Source organism: Urocitellus parryii, chromosome 11 (assembly GCF_045843805.1).
Source record: "Urocitellus parryii isolate mUroPar1 chromosome 11, mUroPar1.hap1, whole genome shotgun sequence".
Classification (NCBI taxonomy): domain Eukaryota; kingdom Metazoa; phylum Chordata; class Mammalia; order Rodentia; family Sciuridae; genus Urocitellus; species Urocitellus parryii.
The window spans coordinates 84147037-84169504 of record NC_135541.1 but is presented as its reverse complement, the minus strand read 5'-3'; the positions used below and the strand labels follow the sequence as shown (position 1 = coordinate 84169504).

At 34.5% G+C, this 22468-nt stretch overlaps 1 protein-coding gene across 2 annotated transcripts in view; it reads right to left on the bottom strand.

Moving 5' to 3' along the window:
* Positions 1–22468, bottom strand: part of Slc71a1 (solute carrier family 71 member 1) — a 40559-nt gene that overhangs the window by 3971 nt on the left and 14120 nt on the right. For both annotated transcript variants that reach the window (XM_026379421.2, XM_077803732.1), the window contains exons 2-10: positions 20816–20911; positions 16517–16579; positions 15581–15708; positions 13160–13274; positions 9134–9352; positions 8748–8861; positions 7939–8010; positions 1593–1705; positions 280–377 (exon numbers count right to left, since the gene is read on the bottom strand). In XM_026379421.2, coding sequence (XP_026235206.1) covers positions 280–377; positions 1593–1705; positions 7939–8010; positions 8748–8861; positions 9134–9352; positions 13160–13274; positions 15581–15708; positions 16517–16579; positions 20816–20911 — 1018 coding nt within the window. The remainder of the gene's footprint in view (positions 1–279; positions 378–1592; positions 1706–7938; positions 8011–8747; positions 8862–9133; positions 9353–13159; positions 13275–15580; positions 15709–16516; positions 16580–20815; positions 20912–22468) is intronic.

The window sequence follows — 22468 nt, the reverse complement described above, 5'->3', positions numbered from 1 at the left end:
GCACAACACAGCAAACAACAAATGTTTAGTGAACTTCTTTATTAAATTTTCTAGCAAGAGAACAGACAGGGCTATATATACAAAGGCAAAAGATAAGAGATTATATATATCCTCATCAAGGTAATATTCTAGAATCTGCTTTTCCTATTTACCACTGATAGCAATGTGAAAATTCTGTACCTTAAAAATACATTCATGTTTTGTACTTTTGTGAGGGAGAAAACAGGATTAGAATATTCTTTGCTTTTAAATAATTTTCATTGGTTCCTATTAACTCACCCTGTTGATCAGCATCAGCAGTTCGTGAAACAAGTGCACTAACAGCTGGAAAGGTAATGCTAGACATGGCTGCTACTGCTCCAGCAGCCCACATCATCCTGTAATTAAAGCATTAAAACAAAAATGAGTGAGTCTTTTCCACTGTACCTGTCAAAATTAAAATACATACTTAAAAATCAAGTCAGTACAGGGAAAAGAATTATCTTATTCCTTTCTAAGTGACTGAGAAAATCTCTTAAAAGTCTAACCCTGTTTATATAGTCTCAAAAAAGAACAATCTCTCAGGCCGGGGTTGTGACTCAGTGGTAGAATGCTTGCTGAGCATGTATGAAGCACTGGGTTCGATCCCAGCACCACATAAAAAAATAATCAAAATAAAGATATTGTGTCCATCTACAACTAAAAAAAAAAAAAAAGAACAGTCTCTTACAAAAATAGTGTAAGGTTTTAAAATAAAATTGGGATATCATGTTCCAAACTAAAGTGTGTCAGACATTATTTCTGCAGGAATTTGATAAGTTATGTTGAGGATAATGTATAATACAGATAAATAAATATCATCAGATGCTTCTGAATGTGTGAAGTGAGCAAGTCTTCATCAAACTTCCCACGGACTTGATACTCAGTATAAAGACCTCACTGATTTTATTTCTAATTCTTATCTTGTAAAGAAAGTAGCCTGGATGCTCCTGGCTTGATATTTAAAAGAAATGTCTCAGATAAGTTGTTAGCACCTCTTTGTAAAAGCTAGACTGGAAAAGAAATTGCCCATCAGAACAAATTCTACCCAAGTCTAGAGATGAGGTGGCTAGTTGTGCAAATCATCATCAGCTTCCTGCAGGAAAAGCTGAGACAACATGAAACCGGGATCAAAGCAACTGGACTTTGTTCACTTCCCCTGTGCCATCAGGGACTACCTCTGGTTTTACACAGCATTTTTTATTTCCTACCAGAAAAACAAAAAATGGTAAATTATGCTAACTTTCAGGGCTTTTATTGCTATGGAATTGTGTGCTTTTCCCTAGTGACAAACTGATCTCTGATCTTAATTAAATGCTCTTTAGATATTCAAAAGCTCAATAATCTCATGCAAAAATTCAGCCAGCCATTTAATTATGAAATGTCCTCTTTGTGTCTTCAAGTCACTCTAGGAGAGTATTGAGTACATAAGAGGGAGACTGAACTATATGTTTAGAATGAAAAGTACAGCAAGAGACAGATTAAAACCTATGCCTTAGTTGAAAAGCAAATGAAAAGCAAATAAAGGGAAACAAAGATAAATGCCAAACAAACACTAAAATATTTATACATACCAAGGTTCTGAACCAAAGCCATACCATGCCAGCTGTAATATTTGAAATCCTAGACCCAATAAAATGGTGTTCTTATTTCCAATTGACCTCATAAGTAAACTCAAGACTATAGTCTGGAGAGAAAAAGAGGAAAAAAAGAAAAAGAATATTTGCTGATATCTTCTACTCTGTAATATAATAGGACCATTACGACTTTTCTACAATTTTTTTTAGCAACTATTGCCCTGAATATATCTGAGGTTACTATTTCAGGTTTCATAAGCAGATGAAAAGTCTCTATGGTCATACAGATCCGAATTCAGAGTTAGAAAAGTGAAAGGTTAAACTTTTTATTCAGTACATTTTCTACTGAGGACTGACTGATTAAATCAGAAGTTCAAAAGGTCTTGCTAATGAATGACCCTGGGCAAGTTACCACTCTGAACCTCAGGTTTTGTCTGTTGTAAGATTAGGATAACAGCATGTATTTCAGAACTTGGTTATATGAATGAAATGAGATATATTTACATAAAATGCTAGTTTGTGCCTGACACATAATAAGCATTTAATAAATAATAGTTTAAGTGAATAACTAGAAGAGGTAAGAATTTGGGAAATTACTGTTTTATTACTGGCTGACACTCTAAAAGTCACAAAAATGTTAAAAATTTAAACTGAGATAATCATTTAACAGTTTAATTAGACTTGGTCACAAATATGCCAGTAAAAAGCAAATAATAATACTTTTAAGGATTTTTGAACCATCAAGACTCATAGCTTTCTTCTTTCAATGAAAATCAAAGTGTAGATTGAGATGTACATGATTTGTAGGATTACATTCTTTTGCAACCATAGTCCACAAAAGGGAACTCACTCAGAGCCTGGAGTTAGCCAAGAAAAATTTCATATCAACTAAAAGAAACATTTGGTTACCTTTTCACTCTAAAACAAGTATTTCCAGTCTGATGAGTGGGTAAATATTTTCAACTCTTATTCCTCTAATCAAATACAACTGGTATACTTCTTACTTCCCTTCAAAGTAGTAAATAACATACTTGCCAACATTAAAAAAAAAAACTAAATAAGTGAAATAAAGGTATTGTGTCCAACTACAACTAAAACAAAATAAATATTTAAAAAAATAATTAGGTTACAAGTATTTTTAAAAAAAATTTTATTTAAAGACTATCAGATACTGGCTTTAATTGTGAAAAATAAAACTGAATACAGCCAAAGCTCCAGGGCATCAATATGATTGGAAGGGACAGGAATTATGCAAATTCTACATAAGAATATCCCAAAGACAGCACTTTCCTCTAAATAGCTATGATTCATTTTTTATGGCTCTAGGAACTCAGAGGGCATAAAATAATCATTCTTGTCATTGTTAAATGCAACCTAGAGGAGGACATGCTGTTGAAAAACAGATTCACCAATGATGAAATAGCTGCTTCTTAAGCCTGGAAATGGGGCAGTAAAAATGGAAAACTAGGGAGCCTGAGCTCTGGAACAGACTGAACTGGCCAGATGCATACTCTAGAGCATGCATTCTTTCAGGAATGTGGTCTAAAGAAGGTGGAAACTTTCAAGCATAGATCATGAATACCACCAAAAACTGTTTCTAAAATGAAGTCATCTCACATTTCTTCAATCAACCCAGCTAGCTCTGTAAGCAGCTATTCCCAAATCCCAATTAAAAAAAAAAATGCTGAGTGCGATTATTAGCCTCATTTCCATTTTACAGACATGACCACTGAAGTAAAAAGGTAAATATTAAGGTCATGGGATGATTCATTAACACTGGAGATAAAATTCAGATATGTCAATGCCCATTTTGTGAGGCTAACATCCTTCATACAGAGATACTGCAGAAGATCCCCTACTGAAGAACCACCTCTCATCCCCTTTATCTACATCCTCTGTGACCCAAAGACCTAAAAAGACATTGATACTTATCTCATGACATTCTAATTAGGGATATCAATTTTCTTCTCAGGAGCAGGGACTTTTCTCATTTACAAGTTAAGGATTTATGGAAAGCATGTGTGATTAACAATGGAACAAATTAATACAGTGTGTTGGAATAAAAAAAATGGTTTCCTTAATTTAATATAACTCATTTTGAAGATGAGAGAACTGAGTTTCAAAGCTTAAACGACTTAACCAAGATGACACATTTAACTCTGAAATCAGTTTTGGTCAGAAAATCAAGAAGTATTTGCTAAGTTCCTACTATGTCAAATCTTCCTCTAGGCTACTAAGTGAATGGATATCCTGTATCCACCACTACTATCAGTCAGCACCCAGACTACTGGTGGAAAGATGGAGATGAGCATACTTATTTTACAAATAAGAAAATTCTAGGTTGTCATTGCTATGTGAAAACAAAAAGAGTGTGATGGGCATGCTGCTTGAATCAGGATGGACAGGGAAGGTCTTTTGGGGGTGATGTTTAAGGTTAGAGCTGAGTAAGAAGATCATTATGGGAAGTTCTGAGGGGAAAGGGTACTCCAAGGGGGGTGACAGCAAATGCAAAGGCCCTAGATTGAAATATACTCAACTGTGAAGATGAAAAATGAGTTTCCGGTTGTGATGGAAAGTAAGTTTCAGACTTACTTTAACATAAGAGATAAAATAAATTTTCATTTTAAAAAGTACTCTGCCAAGTGGAGAATGAGCAGTAAAGAGGCAAGAATGGAAGCAGAGACACCAAAAAGAGGTCACTGCCATGGGTCACACTAGATCCTAGTAATGGAGAACATAAGAAATGCTTCTATCCAGGACCTATTTAGGAGCTGAAAGGAAGAATCTGATAGACTGGATATGGGATAAAGAGATGAATGATGATGCCAAGGTTTCTGGCACACACACAAAAACCAGGAGGTGATGGTGTCACTGAAGGAGCTTGAGGAACACTGGTGCTAGGAAGAAATCCAGATTTCACCTTTGGCTGTGTTAAAGTTGAGATGCCCAGCAGATTTATCAAATAGGAGATTGACAATTGGTCTGCAGCTATAAATTCAGGAGTCACCACAAACAAGAGAACTAGATAGGAACGGACAGAGAAAAAGAAATATGTAGAACCACCTATACTGTGCCCTTATATAAACATTTATTTAGTGCATGTGAGTTAGGAACTCACATGCCTAGTGCCACAGAAGTGATAGGGCCTATGGCAAACCAGAGAGAAAAGGCCCCAATGGCGACAGCAATTACTTGACTCCTGCGGGAAGGTGGATCTGTCCAGTTAGCAGATGGAATAATTTTGGGGAGGGAGGTACATATAATTTCACCTATAACATCTAGCATTTAAAAAATGCGTACTAGTAATTTTTAAAGGTTTTGAAACACTGCAAAAAACCAAGACCTTCAATTTAGCCCCTGCTGGGTTGAAGGCAGTGCAGGATACTTGGGTGACAGAAATACACAACACTAACCTCATAATCTACATAGACCTCTATTAGAGCTTACAAATTACTAAGGCAAAAATGATCAGAAATACACAAGTAAAAGCTATACTATATTATTGTCTGTGCAATGATAGAGATATGCCCAAATTAGTGTGGGAACACAAAGAAAGCAAAGCAGAAAAGTATAGGAGAAACAAAGGCACACAGGTAAGAAATAAACTAAACAAACAAAAAGCTTAGAGGGGGATCTACAAGCAGCTCCATGCTGGTGGAAAGGAGGGAAAAAAAAAAAACACTAATTTGAGAGTTCAGTAGTGAACAAGTCAATACTATAACTTTGTGTAAATGGGAATATAAGACCATGCTTCTACCTTTGGGGTTGTATGTAATATAGTAAATCACATGACATAAAAATGTTATTATCAGGGCTGGGGATGTGGCTCAAGCAGTGGTGCGCTCGCCTGGCATGCGTGCGGCCCGGGTTCGATCCTCAGCACCACATACAAACAAAGATGTTGTGTCCGCTGAGAACTAAAAAATAATAAATATTAAAAATTCTAAAAAAAAAAATGTTATTATCGTAGTCACATGCAGAGTGTAGTGCATATATTCTTATTTACCTGTTTCTGAAGATTGCTAATGTGATTCTGCTTTTAATGTGATTTTTCATCCCCTAAACTGTGTTTTCATGTAAGCAACAAAAGCTAAATGGGCATTTAAAGACCTTATTCCTGTGGTTGCCTGTATGCTGGCTGAAGCATTGCTGGTTCTTTTCTAACCTCACTGTCTTCAGGACTCTCTGCTGTTGCAGTGATCTACATAATACAAAACCATCCACACTCTTCTCCTTTATTTATTTACATGTCTGCCCCCAGATTCTGAGCTCCCAGAGGCTATTTTCATCTTGTATCCCGGATGCCAGGTGTCATCTGCTGAACAGTGGACAAATTTCCTGTAAAATATCTGATTCAATTCATCTTTGAGCCTACAGTGCTACTGGCTTAATTTATTAGGTGCCATAGCCGCCACCATGATCAGTTAAGCAACTTAAGACCTTACAGCTGTCAATCTCTTAATTATCATTATAGTAAATATTAGCCTGTTTTTTTTTTTTCCCTTCCTTTTTCTGCAATGTGGGATTGAACCCAGGGGACTGAACTACATCCCCAGCCCTTTTTATTTTTTGAGATATCATTCTACTTCGTTGTCCACGCTGGCCTTGAAACTGTGATCTTTCCACCTCAACTTCCCAATTATAGGCATGCACCACCATACCAGTCTTGATCTAAATCTTAAACAAAATATTAGCAAATCTAATTTCAGCAATATATGAAAAAGATAATCATGAACAGGGTGGATTTATCCCAGGATTACAAGGTTAATTTTTTATAACTCAACAAACTCTACCTTCTATGCTTCAAAAACTCTTTCGATGCTTCAAAAATGTAAGTGTGAATGTTTAAAGCTGTTTTTATATATAAGCTACTATATATTTTCCTCCAAAGTTGAAGAGTACTTTTTCGACACCAACATGAATATTTAAATGCAATTTTTTTCCTATCAAGAGGTTTTCGGATAAAACAAAAAAGTTAGATATAGTATTAATATTATTCTTCAATGTCATGTTTGTGTGTGGAGGCATTAGGGACATACATATATTGTAGGATTTTTATATTTTAAGGTTATCACTGAACCCACCAAAAATTCATCAATGATGAGATCTGTGAAAGCAATCCTAACAAGGTCAACCTTCCAAGAGACCAATTAAGGATCCTATCTGCCATTTTTTAAAAAATAGAATAAAACAAAGAAGTTGCAAGCTAGTAGATTGAATCTCTGAAGGGAAAAAGTATTACATTAGGGTAAGTGATAATACAGAGTCTGGAAAAAGCAAAGCCAATGGCATGAAAGGGGTGGATATTTTTCATAGAATGAAGAAAAACTATGTGAGGGAATTATGGTCACCAGAGAGGAATAGTATTTTATTGTAGAGCAGAGATAGTTTGGAGGCCAGGAATAAAATATCTTCTGAGAAAATCCAAATTCCCGTGTTGATGAATATCTCGTTCATCAAAAAAACATCATTTATCAACTGGGCTTCCGAGTTATGTACTTTCATGTCACTCCTCTGCTCAAAACATTAGAAGGTTTTCAGTCTTACCACAGCCTACAAGGCTCCACAGGAGCTGATTCCTCATCAGCTCTTAAACTTTATTTCCTAGTGCTCTTTCCTGTGTTCATGCCACTAAAGCCACACTGGTCTCCTTGCTCTCTTACTTACACATGTAAAAACAGTCTCCCCTTAAGTTTTTATTTCTGTTCCCACTACTTAGTTTTCCTCCAGATATTCCTACGGCTCATTCCTCATCCTTCTGATTCTGGTCCAATGTCTGCTTGGATTGGCAAGGACTTCCCAGACTTCCCAACCTTCCCCTAGATCGCCGGTGATAAAATAACATCTTTCCCCCAGTCTCACTTTGTATGTTCCTTCCCCCTATTCTCTGTTATTCTCATTATACTTAATATGGACATACTTATTTTCTGGACATACTTATTTTCTGTCTTACCCTACTAGAATGTAAATTCTATAACAGCATAACTTTATTGCTACATTCTTTACAGCTTGATACATGGTAGGTATTTATAAACATTTGTTGAATGAGGCAATCAATAATAGAACAAGGACTAACAGAAATAAAATTTCTTGACTAACAGGGCAACAGTTATATTCCCTAATACATATTTTAAAAACCTAGTTTTTAAATCACATATTAACATATCTCAGTTTTAAAAATGTGATCAAAACTAGCTACACCAACAACTGAATTCCTAAACCTACAAAACCTTGTACTCCTAACTTTGGTGACTCCATCAAGATGCCATCACTCTAAGGCTTCATCTGGATAGCCAGCCAAGGTAACCCTCTATGATATCACTCTAACAAAAAAGAAACTCACCTGTGCAATGATGGAAAGAATCCCAAGGACTGCTATAAATGCTGCAACACTTTCTGGTGAAAATTTCATTATCTAGAAGGTTTCCAGAACAAGTAAAATTGATGAATAAAAAAAGCATAAAAAATATCACACTAACACAGTTACTTATACATTAACATTAAATGGGCCAAAAAAATTATAAACAAAACAATTTAATTCACATATAACTCATATTTAATTCAAAATTTAATTCATTTATAAGCAAAGAATTCTTCAGAGGAGATCCAACAAGTCTTAACATACTAAAAATACTTATTTATACATGGTAAAGGTCCCTTAATTTGGATATAATAAATTATACACTATTAAGTTTAGAATATTTTATAAATGAATATTACAGTGTTTTATGCTTTGTACAGCTTTGATTTCTGTCTAGCAAGACTGGTATTTAAGGAAGAAAAACTTGTCTGTGCTCTCATTGTGGCTAGCTTCTCTCCTTTCATATGCTCTACATGAAAAAGAAACTGGAGGAAGTGAATGGTTAAAGCATCCCATACTTCTAAAAATAGCAAACAAACTCAGACTACCTATCTTGACAAGGGAACACAATCTTGTTGCCTAAGCCCTGAATCTCACTATACAAAGTGCTCTCTTTAGAAAGGCATAAGGAACATCAGACACACAAAACAAGGTTAAGTCTAGTTAACTGATTTATAAAATTGGTATTCATTTTAAATTTCTCAGCTGATTTTAGCACTTTCAAGATTAAACATTTTTCTTATGGCATTATACAATGAAAGAAAAGTTCATTAAAAAGTTCACTTAAATACCTGTCTGAGGTATAAAAAAAAGCTGGAATATTGGCCTGCTTCTGGTAGGTAGGACAGAAACACCGTAATGCAGATTAGCAGCACTATGGAATCTTGGCCCACTTTTTTTAAGGACTAGAACAAGAAAAAGAAAGACTAAAGTAAGATTTTACATCAAAAACAAGATGATTTTTAAGAATATGAAGAGATTCCTTTTGGCACTGAACACACACTGAAAAGACTTGAAGAAAGGATGATAAAATTTACTATTCTAAAAAATATTTCAAAAAAAACCCTCATACCCTCCAAGACGTTTTCCACAAAAAAACATCCACAGCCGTATATTAACATGTATTGAATTGTGCATCCACTTTTCTGCCAAAGAGAAGGAAGAAATATAAACTTACTGCAAAAGGGTCGGCCTGTTCCCAGGAAATGGGTGCTCCCCATGATGCTGGCCGCATCTTCTCAGGCAATGACTCTGGTACAGCAACAAGGATAAAACAAATATCTAGCAAAGCTATTGCTGTAGCTAGAACCACCACTAAGCTGTCTCCATACACTCGTCCAAGGTAAGCTCCAATTGCAGGGCTGGTGACTAAACTTGCAGCAAATGTTGCTGAAACCTGAAACCATGAGGACAGAGAAGAGATTAGTCAGGATTACCTGACTCCTTTACTTTACCACATATCATCCCCTTAATTCTGCTTTATGTCAGAGCTGCTTTTACACTTTCCCCTTCTCCTCCTATCTGCACCACTTGTTCTCTATTTTGCAGGAAGATAAAAGGATTATAGTTCTTCTATAAAAAATACACAATCAGCCAGGCGTGGTGGTGCATGCCTGAAATCCCAGTGGCTCCAGCTCCGGAGGCTGAGGCAGGAGGATTATGAGTTCAAAGCCAGCCTCAGCAAAAGCGAGGAGTTCAAGCAACTCAGTGAGACTCTGTCTCTAAACAGAATACAAAATAAGGTTAGGGATGTGGCTCAGTGGTTGAGTGCCCGGAGTTCAATCCCCAGTACCCTCCCCACAAAAAACATAACAGGCTCTCAGGAAAGTGGCTTCAAACTTTTAATTTTTGAGCCCTTTGTATAAAGAAATCCTACTGGCAAGGTCAAAGGTAAAACACGTTTAAAAAAAACAACAGAAAAAGAATTCAAGGTTAGCCTGGGCAACATAGCAAGATGTTGTCTCAAAACAAAACATTAAGCCTTGGTAAAAAACTGAAGCTGGTCATTTTTGCGGGGTGACAGGATTAGGAAGAATAAAATTACAGGAGGCTCTGAGAACTCTAAAGCCCTGAGGAAGTATAGACATATCTGATAAAGATAAATATTAAAGTAGGAAGAGCATAGGTAGAGAAAACCTGTTAACACCCTACTGGATAAAGGCCTTCAAATCAGCAGTAAATGTGAAAGTAGATAATAACACCTAATAAAAACCATGTTATTCAGGATAAGTAGAATTAACATTTAAACTTTATTCTGTTTCTGTACCATTTGTGACTTTTGGACCAAGGATTTAAACTTCACAAAAGTGCTTTTTTGTAACTGTTTATTAATAACTACTCAAGACAAGCATTTCAATTTTTGAAGGTCAATTAATTGAACAAATACATACAATTCTAATAATTTTAAATATCTAAGCCAGGAATTATGGCACATGCCTATAATCCTAGTTACTCAGAAGGCTAAGGCAGGAGGATCACAAGTTTGAGGCTAGCCTGGGAAACTTAAGTGAGATGCTGTCTCAAAATAAAATTAAAAAGGGCTAGGGATGTAGATCAGTGGAGGAGCTCTTGCCCAGCATGCTTGAGGGCCTGGATTCAAATCCCCAGTACAAAAAGAACAGGTAAACCACAAAGACATAAAGCAATTTGTTAATTGCCTATGGTCAGAGGAAGGACAATAAATAGGACTCAGGATATTCTTTTGGCTGTCAGAATGTTCTAGAAACCAGATTGTGGTGGTATTTAGTTATGAGTACCTTGTTGTGGTCTTAAAGAGCATTGCTGAGTCTAAGCAGAGTTCTGTACTTGTGTGAGGGAATAGACAATGGCTTGCATTGTGAGCGACAGTCAGCTTTCTGAGGGCACCCAGAGACCACATGTACAAAGTAGTAAGCACAGGTCCAATCACAGGCTTTCTTGTCATTTATCCTCTACTCAACTATCTCTACCTTGAGGCACTCTCTTTCTGGTCAGACAGAAACAGGGTGCAAAGATCACTTCCTCCTCTGTCTACATCCACATTATTTCTAGATTTAAGTGGCTGTTTGCTGGAATATGCTTTTAATACATAAAGCCTCTGGGTTGAAAAGTGTTAATTAAAAGGCACACTCATAATTGCTGGTAGGACTCCAAATTGGTGCAACCAATCTGGAAAGCACTATGGAGAATCCTTGGAAAACTGGGAATGGAACCACCATTTGACCCAGCTATCCCACTCCTCGATTTATATCCAAATGACTTAAAAACAGCATACTACAGGGACACAGCCACATCAATGTTTATAGCAGCACAATTCACAATAGCTAAACTGTGGAACCAACCTAGATGCCTTCAGTAGATGAATGGATAAAAAAAATGTGGCATATATACACAATGGAATATTACGGAGCAATAAAAGAGAATAAAATCATGGCATTTGCAGGTAAGTGGATGGAGCTGGAGAAATTAGGCAATCCCCCCCAAAACCCACAAAGACAGAAAGCAGTCTGCCGAACGATTTCTCTGATTTAAAGATGCTAATCCATAATATGCTGGGGGCAGGGTGGAAGGGGTAGGGTGGGGGGAATTAAATGAACTCTAGATAGGGCAAAGGGGAAAAGGGGAGGGAAGGGAAGGGGCATAGGGGTAGGAAAGATGTTGGAATTCGATAATCATCATTACCCTTAGTACATGTATGAAGACATGAAGGATGTGACTCTATGTACAACCAGAGATATGAAAAATTATACTCTATGTTTAATATGAATTGTAATGCACTTTGTTGTCATATATAACAAATTAAAATAAAAAATCTAACTCCTCAAAACTATAAATTTATTAAAATTAACTGAACAATACACATAAAATAAATGAATTCTTGATATATAAACTATATCTCAATATAGTTGGTTTAAAAAATCCAGCCAAGTGTAATGGCACACACCTATAATTGCAGTTACTCAGGAGACTGAGGTGGGAGTACTGTTTGAGCCCAGGAGTTCCAGAGGCTAGCCTGGACAATATAGCAAGACCCCATTGCAAAAAATTAAATTAAACTGAAAAGATGGGGGTAAATTCTACCAATCAATTTCATATCATGTGATGTTCTAAGTCTACAACTGAAAACATTAATTCTTTTTATAAGCTTCTCCCTACAGGTATTTCCACCCTCCCCCCCCCGCCAAAAAATATCTTAATTCCATAATTCATTATTTTTGGGACCTTTGAATCAGAGATCACAAACTCTTACAAAACTAAGATTCAGTATGATACAATATTTGGTCCTTATTTATCAAAATGTTTGTCACATATTTGTTGAAACTCATTACTATCCTACTTCTGCATACCTAAATAATGACCTGCATTATTATGCATGTGGGAGCTATTCTATTCCTAGATTTGATGGAACCAGACTGTACTGCCATTGTGCAAAAAGGATAAGTAATTTTTTTTTTTAATTTAACTTGTTCCCTTTAGTTTATTTTTATCTTTTTGTGATGCTGGGGAAGAACTCAGGGCCTTATGCATTCCAGGAAAGCATTCTACCATGCAACCACATCCCCAGCCCGTGAGTTATTTTTTTTTAACCCATGACATGTTAAATATTTCCTTATTTTTAGGATTCTGTTAAAAAGAACTCCACAAAAAATTTTTATTCAGGCATAAAGAAGAATAAATTGTCTCATGCAGAAAAATGAATGGAAGTTGAGAGTATTATGTTAACTGAAATAAGTTTTCACTCATATGTGAAAGCTAAAGGAAACATTTGTGTGTGGGGGATCCTCATGAAAATCAAAGGAAAACCAGTATAGTAGTAGAAAGGGACCAGCAGGCAGGAGAAGGGGAGGGAAAGGAGAAATACTGGGGAAAGACATTGACCAGTTATATTATCACAGCATGTGTATGTACAAATATAGAACAACAAATCCATTATGTATAATTACAATGCACCAATAAAAATTATAAAAAAGATTCCACAAGGCAGAAACACCGTAATTGCAATTCTGATATGAGACCTATAAATATCTCCTGAATGTTAAATTTGAAAACTTACATGGTTTTGTACTGAAAACAATTTAAAATGTAGTCTAATGGGTAACTTTTCTGAAATGTATTTTTGCAAAAAATAAAATATTTTAAAGAAAATATTTACATTCCTTATAATAAGAGATAGTTTAACAAGGTATTTTTTTGCAGATGCAAAGTATAAGATAAAAACACATACCAATCCATAAGCCATACTTCTTTCATGTTCCTGGGTTATATCTGCCACGTATGCAAATACCACAGAGAAAGTCACTGCAAAAACTCCAGAAACAGAGATAACAGCAAAGTACCACCTAAGGATGAAAGATAATTGACAAGAAATGGTTGGAACAATTACCATCACTTGAACTTTCCTTCATTTCTATTAGCTAATTTTAGTCAACAGCTTTCTAGAGCAGTTCAGGAATTAAAATTAACACAGCCGCAGATATTATGAAAACAAAGGGCTAGAAATGGCTCCTTAATAGTAACATTGTTACTATGCAGGAATTCAGCACTTAAAATGAGAACATATTCAGGTAAATCTTTAACCCAATTGTTGAATTATACCTTTGTTTGTTGCTTCTATAGCAACAAACTAAAGTTCATTCACTATTATTACTATATTTCATTCATTATTGTTTTTCACCATAGTACTACACACACACACACAAAAAAAATTCACTAAAACAAAAACCTACTCCACATTTACTTTGAGCCATTTAGAGAAACTAGATGTCTTTCAAAAGTTATCTATGGCTTTTCAAATGTTAAGAATAACAAAGTCAGTCTTCACAGAGGAAACTTGAACAGCAGTGTTCAGGTTTCAGAACAGTTAACTATAAAGCATGAATCAAAGAATCGGACTTGGTGGCCCATGCATGTAATTCCACCTAAAAGGAGGCAGAAGGATAGGAAATCCAAGTCAGTTTAAGTCAGTCTGAGCAATTTAATGAGACCCATTCTCCAAAAAAAAAAAAAAAAAAAAAAAAAAGGATGCCGTTCATTGGTAGAACACTTGCCTAGCACTCCTAATAATGGAAACAAACAGTATCTTGAAAAACAAACTATATTTTACTATGGATGATTCCAAAATATCTAGCCAGAAATAGGAAACTTCTATTGTAATGAGGTAGTTTTTAAAAATCCTGTGTAACCATAATAAACTTTCAAGACATCATTCCACCAGGACATTATAACTACTAAAATTTTTCTAACACTGCTTTCCAAACCAAATGCTTATTCCCTAGATTGCCTCAGTAAGATTTAATTTGCATGATGAGCTTTTATCAAGGGCTTGGATTTTAGAGTTCTATCTAACCTATGAGAAAAAAATCCTGCTCTGTTTATCCCCTAGGACCTTCTAGACACACAATGAAAATATACCCCATTCATTAATTAACTATAATTAAATAACCAATATTAAAATTCAGTGTAGTAAGAACATCAGAGAATAAATCTACAACTACTACTATTACTCTATTACTTTGGGACATTCATTTTCTTTTTTGTGAGTTTTCCCTCATTTCCTTTTAATGAAAAAAATCCTAATTTTAATCAGGGTTGCTATGAGTCCACCATCTTATAACAGCATCATATACCTAATACCTGACCACAGAAATGTAAGCAGAGGTTGGATGGAAATACTCTAAATAAAGTTTCCTTAGGGGCTGGGGATGTGGCTCAAGCGGTAGCGCGCTCGCCTGGCATGCGTGCGGCCTGGGTTCGATCCTCAGCAGCACCACATACCAACAAAGATGTTGTGTCCGCCAAGAACTAAAAAAGAAATATTAAAAATTATCTCTCTCTCTCCTCTCTCACTCTCTCTTAAAAAAAAAAAAAGTTTCCTTAAAAGAGAGTGATGTGCTTTTCTTAGCCATACCTTCCCTTGTGCTGCCTGAAGTGTGATCTGATAGCTGGTTCATGAGTAGTTATTTTGTACAGTGAGGTGATAGCTGAGGATGGCAGAGCAGCAAGACAGAAAAAGGATGGTTCACTGGAATTACAATAGCATCTCTCCAAAGTCTTTTTTATATTGAGAGAGAAATAACCTTCCTTCATATTAAACAACTATCATTTTGGACTTTACTGATATATAGTAAAACTTATTCCTAATGAGTACCAATAATAAGAAATTTTGTAATATGTTTTTAATAATCTACTTAAGAAAATAAAGTGTTAACAACTCTATCCAGTCCCTAAAATACTGTTTTGAAGTATGGATTGCGACATCCAAAAGCAAGTTTGCCAATAGTGTAGTATCTATTTCCAAAATAGATACTAGTACCTATTTCCAATATTAGTATTGACTTCTAAAACCTTTATTTATGAACTATTACTTGGGGGCTTTTTCTTTTTTAAAAAATATTTTTCTAGTTGTAGATGGACACAATATCTGTATCTTGTTTATTTCTATGTGATTCCTGGGATCGAACCCAGTGTCTCACGCATGCTAGGCAAGCGGTCTACCACTAAGCCACAACCCTTCTTATATGTGTCAAAGAATAATGATATTAGAAGAAAAACAATTAAAATCTACATAAGTAGGCAAGAAAAAAAACATTAAGAAAGCAATAACAGAAAATGATATTTAGTTGCAATAATATGAATATGCACCTACCATGGGCTGATCTTCATTAAAGGAATTGGGGCACATGTGAAAAATACTGTTAGCAGCAAGAAGGATTTTCGGCCCCAAACATCAGAAAGAGCACCAATAAGTGGGGCACTGAGGAATGACAACAAACCCTAAAAAAAATTTTAAAGAAAATTTATGCTACCTATCCATGAGCAAAAATAATTTTACTACCATAGAAGAATTTTGAACAACTTTGTTTCCTTAAATTAAAAAAAAAAATTATCCTGTATATCCATGAGCCCAATATAAATTTTATTACCACAAATGGATTTTAAACAATCTTGTTTTTAAATGAACAAATTGCTAAAATTTAGATAAAAATTAACTTATTTCTTCTCTATATATAATTTAAAAATTTCTTCAGATATGCTAGAATCATCTGCAGGGCTCTGACTATTAAATATAAATGCTCTAATGAATTCTCAATCAGAATAACTTACATTACCAATTCTGGAAAGAATATCACATGCTAATTACCTGGTTTTATATTGGTAGGCTAATAATCTATTTATAACATCTGTTGGTCAAACTGAATCTAGAGTAAAGAATCTGCATAATAACCAATACTTTATCATACCAATATAATTTTATATTTGTGAGGTTTCTGGCATAGTTTTTTTCCTCTCCAATCTATATTATTATTTTTAGTTTATAAAAGCACTGAGCCCTTTGGAACATAAATGCTAACAAAACATAGGAAATACAGTATAATTTATAATGCACAGGAGGCTATATTTGAGTCAAATCATATTTAAAATCCAGTTGGTCTTAAAGCATTAAATAATGCTCCAAATTATATTCTAGTTATAAAAATTGCAGTTTGTTCACACAATTAACAAAGAACTGACAGAATTATATGTACATAAATATGTATGTTTGTGCTTGCATACAGATATATAGATATATGATTGATCTTACCTTTACTCCTTGAATTAGGCCATTCATTAGAAATGTATGTTTAGGGAAGGTTTCATGTAACACCTGAAGAATAAAAACCAAAATAAAAATCACATGCTACCTTTTAATCCATAATATTTCCACCTTACATTTTCAAATATCCCTTCATAATACAATCTAATTTCATATAAATTTTCAGATTTGTATGACACTATGCATGCATATGAATAGATACTAATGTCACCAAATATTTATATGGCATTCACTGTATTATAGGACATTAAATTGAGAGCTCTCTCTATATTATCTCATTTGATTTCTCATAACAACCCTATCTATCAAAAACAGATACATGGAAGTTTAATGTCTTGTTCAAAATCATAGTCAGTAAGTGTGAAAGCTGAAACTGAACCCAGGAGGGGTCAGACTTGAACAGTATGTACTATCCTGATTCCCACATAAAACTGACTTGTAGTCTCTTTCAGATGGATATATATTATCTAGAGTAGAAAACTGGGAAAATAGAGAATTTTTAATTGCCACAAATTAAGAAAAATTAAAGCAAGAAAACAAAATCTCAATCTATTAAAATGTATAACAAGATATTCTATACTTTTCAAGATGTATTCTCAAACCACAAGGCATCAATTTCATTAGTGAGCAATGGGTAGACCATTGAGAATTCATTGGCTGAAAAGACAATTGGAGGGAAAGGAAACTGGAAAAATAAAAGTTAAAAAATGGCAGCTAATGATTTTATAGCCTATGTGTTGGGACTTTATACACTTTTATTTAATCCTATCAACACTGAATTAGATTGCATTAACACTTTACAGATATGACAATTGAGTTCTCGCTTGACTTAAAAGACAATGCTTCTACTGTTAAAGCAATGTTCTCGGAGTAAAAAAAAGAAAAAGAAAAAAGAGAATGGCAATGTGAGGGTTAAGAAGAAAGGTGGGTAAGTCTTCCTTTTAGGAAGAAACTCTATGCTGAGTGTACCTTTTTACATCTTGCAAGAACCTTTACAAGGATTAGGATTGCTTCGTTTTCTTCAGTTACTCTTCTGCCAATAGGTACAAACTTAACAAAAATTTACTACTTGTTGGTAAAAATAAAATAAAGGCAGTCCCTAAACCTTCCAAACTGTTCCTCTGTATACAATTTTCCACTCTAAAGCAATTTCTCCTTTAAGGCCATATAATTTTGAACAAAACTTTAACAGGAAAAAAAAGAAGTATGAAATGTAAGATTTTTGATTTGTCATGAGGTCTTTAGAGTTGAATAGGAAAAAAATACATACGTTTCAAGAAGTTTTAATGTCTTTAAAATTTTTAAGATCTTTAAAGATTTTGAAAGTAGTCTTTAACATATTAAATGCCTAGGTACTATCTCTGAAGCAAAGGATGAGAAATCAATTAGGTAGAAGAGATGGTGATGGATGTGAGGGTTTAATAATATGTACTGTGTATCTCAGCAGTTTGAACCACCAAACATTGGCCTAGTATTTCTAGAATCATTGATCTGTCAAAGGAGTAAAGCCATTCATAGCATTATATTTCTTACACCTACTGTCACCAATTCTCTTTATCAAGTCAATGTTATTTAATCATTGATCACTTAACATCCACTATAAACTAACCATATATTCATAACCTCTCAAAAGTGTTAAACTTCAGACCTTAAAAATATCTGTCAGTACAGAATTCTTTTTTGTAGTTAACTTAAATTCCCTTGATGGTGGAGGCTTCATCTCTTCCCCTAGGCAAGCTGACCACATAGAATACATGTGGTCATGGCTATTCTGTATGAACTTATATCTCAAAGATGTAATCTCAACCACATGAAGTGGAAAAAAATTTCATATCACATTTTTTAAAAATAAGAAATTAAGGTTATAATAAATCTAAAACTAAACATTTATTAAAATTAACAAGTCTAAAATTTATTATCAATTGAATTAATTAATATTGAAAATGAATTGCTGAAACAAACTATAATGTAATTTTTGAAAGCTACATATAGGAAGAGAAAGATATTGACTTAAAATAACAATAAACTCAATTATATCTTCATTTTCCCTTTTTAAATGAAAGTTAAGAATTGTGACTCTCTAACTGGTATCCTTTATAATCACTTTCAAAACACAAAAAACAGAAATGAAATATTTAAAAGTAAACAAACTACTGGTTGGGCACAGTGGTACATATCTATAATCCCAACAACTTAGGTGAGCTAAGGCAGGAGGGTCACAGAATTGAGGCCAGCCTTAGGAACTCAGGGAGACCCTGTCTTAAAAATAAGCCCTGGGTTGTAGCAATGGTAGGGCACCCCTGGTTTAAATCCCCAGTACCACAATAAACAAATAAATAAATATTATCAGAAATGTACCACCATCACCTGGTTCCTTCTTCTATTCCAAAACCCACCTTCCTTCATACTTCAACATGCGGGCAGAAAAAAGGAGTACAAAATAATAAATACTGGCAACAAACACCCCAAAATTTATAAGCAAAAAAAGACTCAAAGTAAGCAAAACCTTTTCAAAAGCTCACATTGAATTAATATATTGTTTTTAAATAGTGATGTATCAATCACTTCTAAAAAAAATATAAATGCCTAGGTTTCAAAAAGACAGGTTTAATCTCCCTTAAAATCTGTCATTCACCTGTAGGTATAAGTCACTGAAGTAGTAGAAAATACATTCTGAGGGGTTGGGGGTGTACCTCAGTTGGAGAGTGCTTGCCTAGCATGTGCAAAGCCCTTGGGTTCAATAGCCCACAATGCCAATCAAAAAAAGAAAAAAAGAAAAGAAAAAGAAATCCATACTATTTTAGTTAACAAAAATAAAATTAAGAATATACTAAGCACAAAGTTAGTTTCCCTATGTAAAAAGAAATCCATACTATTTTAGTTAACAAAAATAAAATTAAGAATATACTAAGCACAAAGTTAGTTTCCCTATGTAAATGAATAAATAAGCCTTTATGCTTAAATAACTTGTTTTTAAATAGTCTCCTTGGTCCAACTAGAAAAAACAACTATACTAAAAAGTTACACAAAAAGTTGACATACCTAATTAAATCAGAAGCAAAATTTAAGTAGCTATATACACTTCAAATTCTGATAACAAATATGGAAACATCACAAAAAGCTTTTGTGACAGCTTGCTAAAAGCTTAACCAAATTTTAATCCCTTTTAACTTACTAGCTAGTAGTTGGACTGCCCAATAACCTCAATTACCTAAATCATGGGTATGAATCACTTACTACCAGCATTCCCCAAAAGACTGAGCACCAGAATCAAGCAAGCCTATGTTCAAATACCAACACTATAGTTTACTATCACAGTAGCAATCAAGTTTTTTCTGTAAATCAAGGTGGTTGTAAGGATTACAACCTGTCTCTAAATAAAATTAAAAAAAAAAAGGCTGGGGGCGTGGCTCAATCGTTAAGCACACCTGGATTCCAACCCCAGTGCAAAACAAACAAACAAACAAACAAAACCTATTATTTTATGCACAAATAGTAATGATTATATAGTCGAAAATATGCCAAGAAATACGAATTGCAATTATTCCTAAACTAGTTCAATCTACTTAATCAATTTTTCTATAAACAACCTTTTATAAAAGTTTTTTGTTTAATAATGATCAAGCTCATATACATACAAGCAAGTATACTGCTTGGAATTCTGTTCTTCTAGGATTTGGCAAGCTGTACATTTAAACTACTCCTTTCAAGATATTACAGATTTCTAACATAGATAATGCCTTCCTTCATTCCACTCCCCTATCTATCCTGATAGGAAACAACTAGTTCTCATCTGAATGGTCTGATAGGGTCTTTCCAAACCTAGGGAAGTATAGGTAAAAAATCAGGTTTAGTCTTTCTAGATCCTTAGTACAAAATGAAAGGGAAAAAATAAAAGACAAAACCAAACTAAACTCTGAAATTTGGAAAATGCAATTTTATGAATGAATCTCTCATACCAACTAATGCAGGTCACAGACATCATCTTTCCTAAACTCAGCATAAGAAACCCTTTGCTTAATCCAAACAGAGTGGTGACTGAGCCCCTGCTTGAATATGTCCAAATGACATGTCTAAATTCACATATTTTACCACCAGCCCCTCAAAGTAAGGAAAGGAAGATAAAGGTTGAAAAACACAACTAAAGCAGTAAACACAGGTGAGTACTCCTCAGAATTGACAATACTGGTTTGAGTTAACCATGGAAAGGAAAAAGGTCATCTTTTCCTCCAAAACTACAGAAAAAGAGATTTTAGAATCAGTGGTAAATAAACGAAAATTACTTACCACCAAGGTTGGTGCTGTCAATAGTCCCCAGGCAAAAAACTCCAAAAAGATGACGATAACCGCATGATAAACACTAGGAGAACCTATTCCTTGAGGCTACAAAAAAAAAAAAAAAAAAAAAATTAAGTTAAAAGGGTATACTAGAATCACCAACAATGATGACAAGAATCAGTAAATATTTACCAAGAACATACAGTTATGCATTGCTTAGTAACAGGGATATATTTGGCCTTTTCAGTAAACTTAAAATTTGAGTTCAGGATTTACATGCAAATAAATAAACATTATAATGTCATAGCTTTAAAATATTCATTAGCATTATGTGGGAATATTAATAGTGTTTGGGTTCTCTTCCAATTTTTTTTTGTTTCGTTTTGTTTTTTTGGTGGTACTGAGAATCAAACCCACACCTCATGTACTTGAGGCAAGCGTTTTACCATTGAGGTAAATCCCCAGTACATGTTTGGGTTTCTCTACATGTTGAAATGATGATGCATCACTTTTAACATTGTCATAATGCATCATTATAATTTAAAATAATAGATGAGTCTCTAAACATACAGAATTAAGGTACCTGAAAACACCTTGGTAGAACCTGCAATTGAGGAGTTGGAGTGGAGGGGTTAGTGATTGAAGGACCGCAGCTGGGCATGAATTTGTACAAGATCTCATTCATTCAGTAAATATTCCAGAATACCTGCTATGTACCAGAGGTTCTAGGATTACAAAAACAAGACACAAATCCTGATCTTAAAGATCATAGCCTACATAGGAATAAGTCTTATCATCATCATCTCTTATGTGTAAATACAATAAAGAGACATGCACAGGTTAGTAAGCAAGGAGAAGTATGACCAAAGGGAAAAAAAAAAGGGTGGGGTACATAATAACAATGGAAAAAATGATAATGAAGTAGACAAGGACAACGACAATTTAAAGCTCCTGGGGAATAAACGTCTAGTCTTGGAGTAAAGAGGGAGGGAGGAGAAGTAGCCTCAAACTTGTTTAAAGAGTTTCTCATCTCACATATAGGAAGCCTCTGAACAGTTTCAAGCAAGAGAACGAATCAGATCTGCATTTTCCAATGCAACATTCTGCTGATTTCTTAAAGGATGAAATCAAAGAGCTAAGTGTGTGCAAAAGAAGGCTATCTGAATCAGCTCAAACAAGAATGATAAAGACCCAAGACAGTGGAGCAGTATGGATGCTGGAGGGGAGAGAATGGGTTTAAGTATTCAAAATATGAAATTGGCAGAACTTTAATAGTGAGAGGGAGAATTAAGAATGACTTCCAAGTTTTTAGGGTGGTTATCTAGTAGAAGAAGCTGGCAATATCCCTGCACTTTTCTCCCCAAGAAGCCTCAAATTTACCTTAGGTTCTATTTAAGAGATTGGCCCCTTTACTTAAAACCTTTCTATTGTCCTGAGCCTCAATTAAAAAAAATTAGTAAACAGCAAATGTGATGTCTGAAATCACCCAAGTGGAAAAGATATAAATTATGAAATGAACAGTGGGCTAAAACAGAACCCCAAGGAGCACCAACATTTAAGTAGTATAGCAGAAGAAAAGGAACCCATGAAGAAGATATTTAGGAAAGGAACAATGAAAGAAATAACAGGAGAATCAAGAGAACACAATGTCACAGATGACTA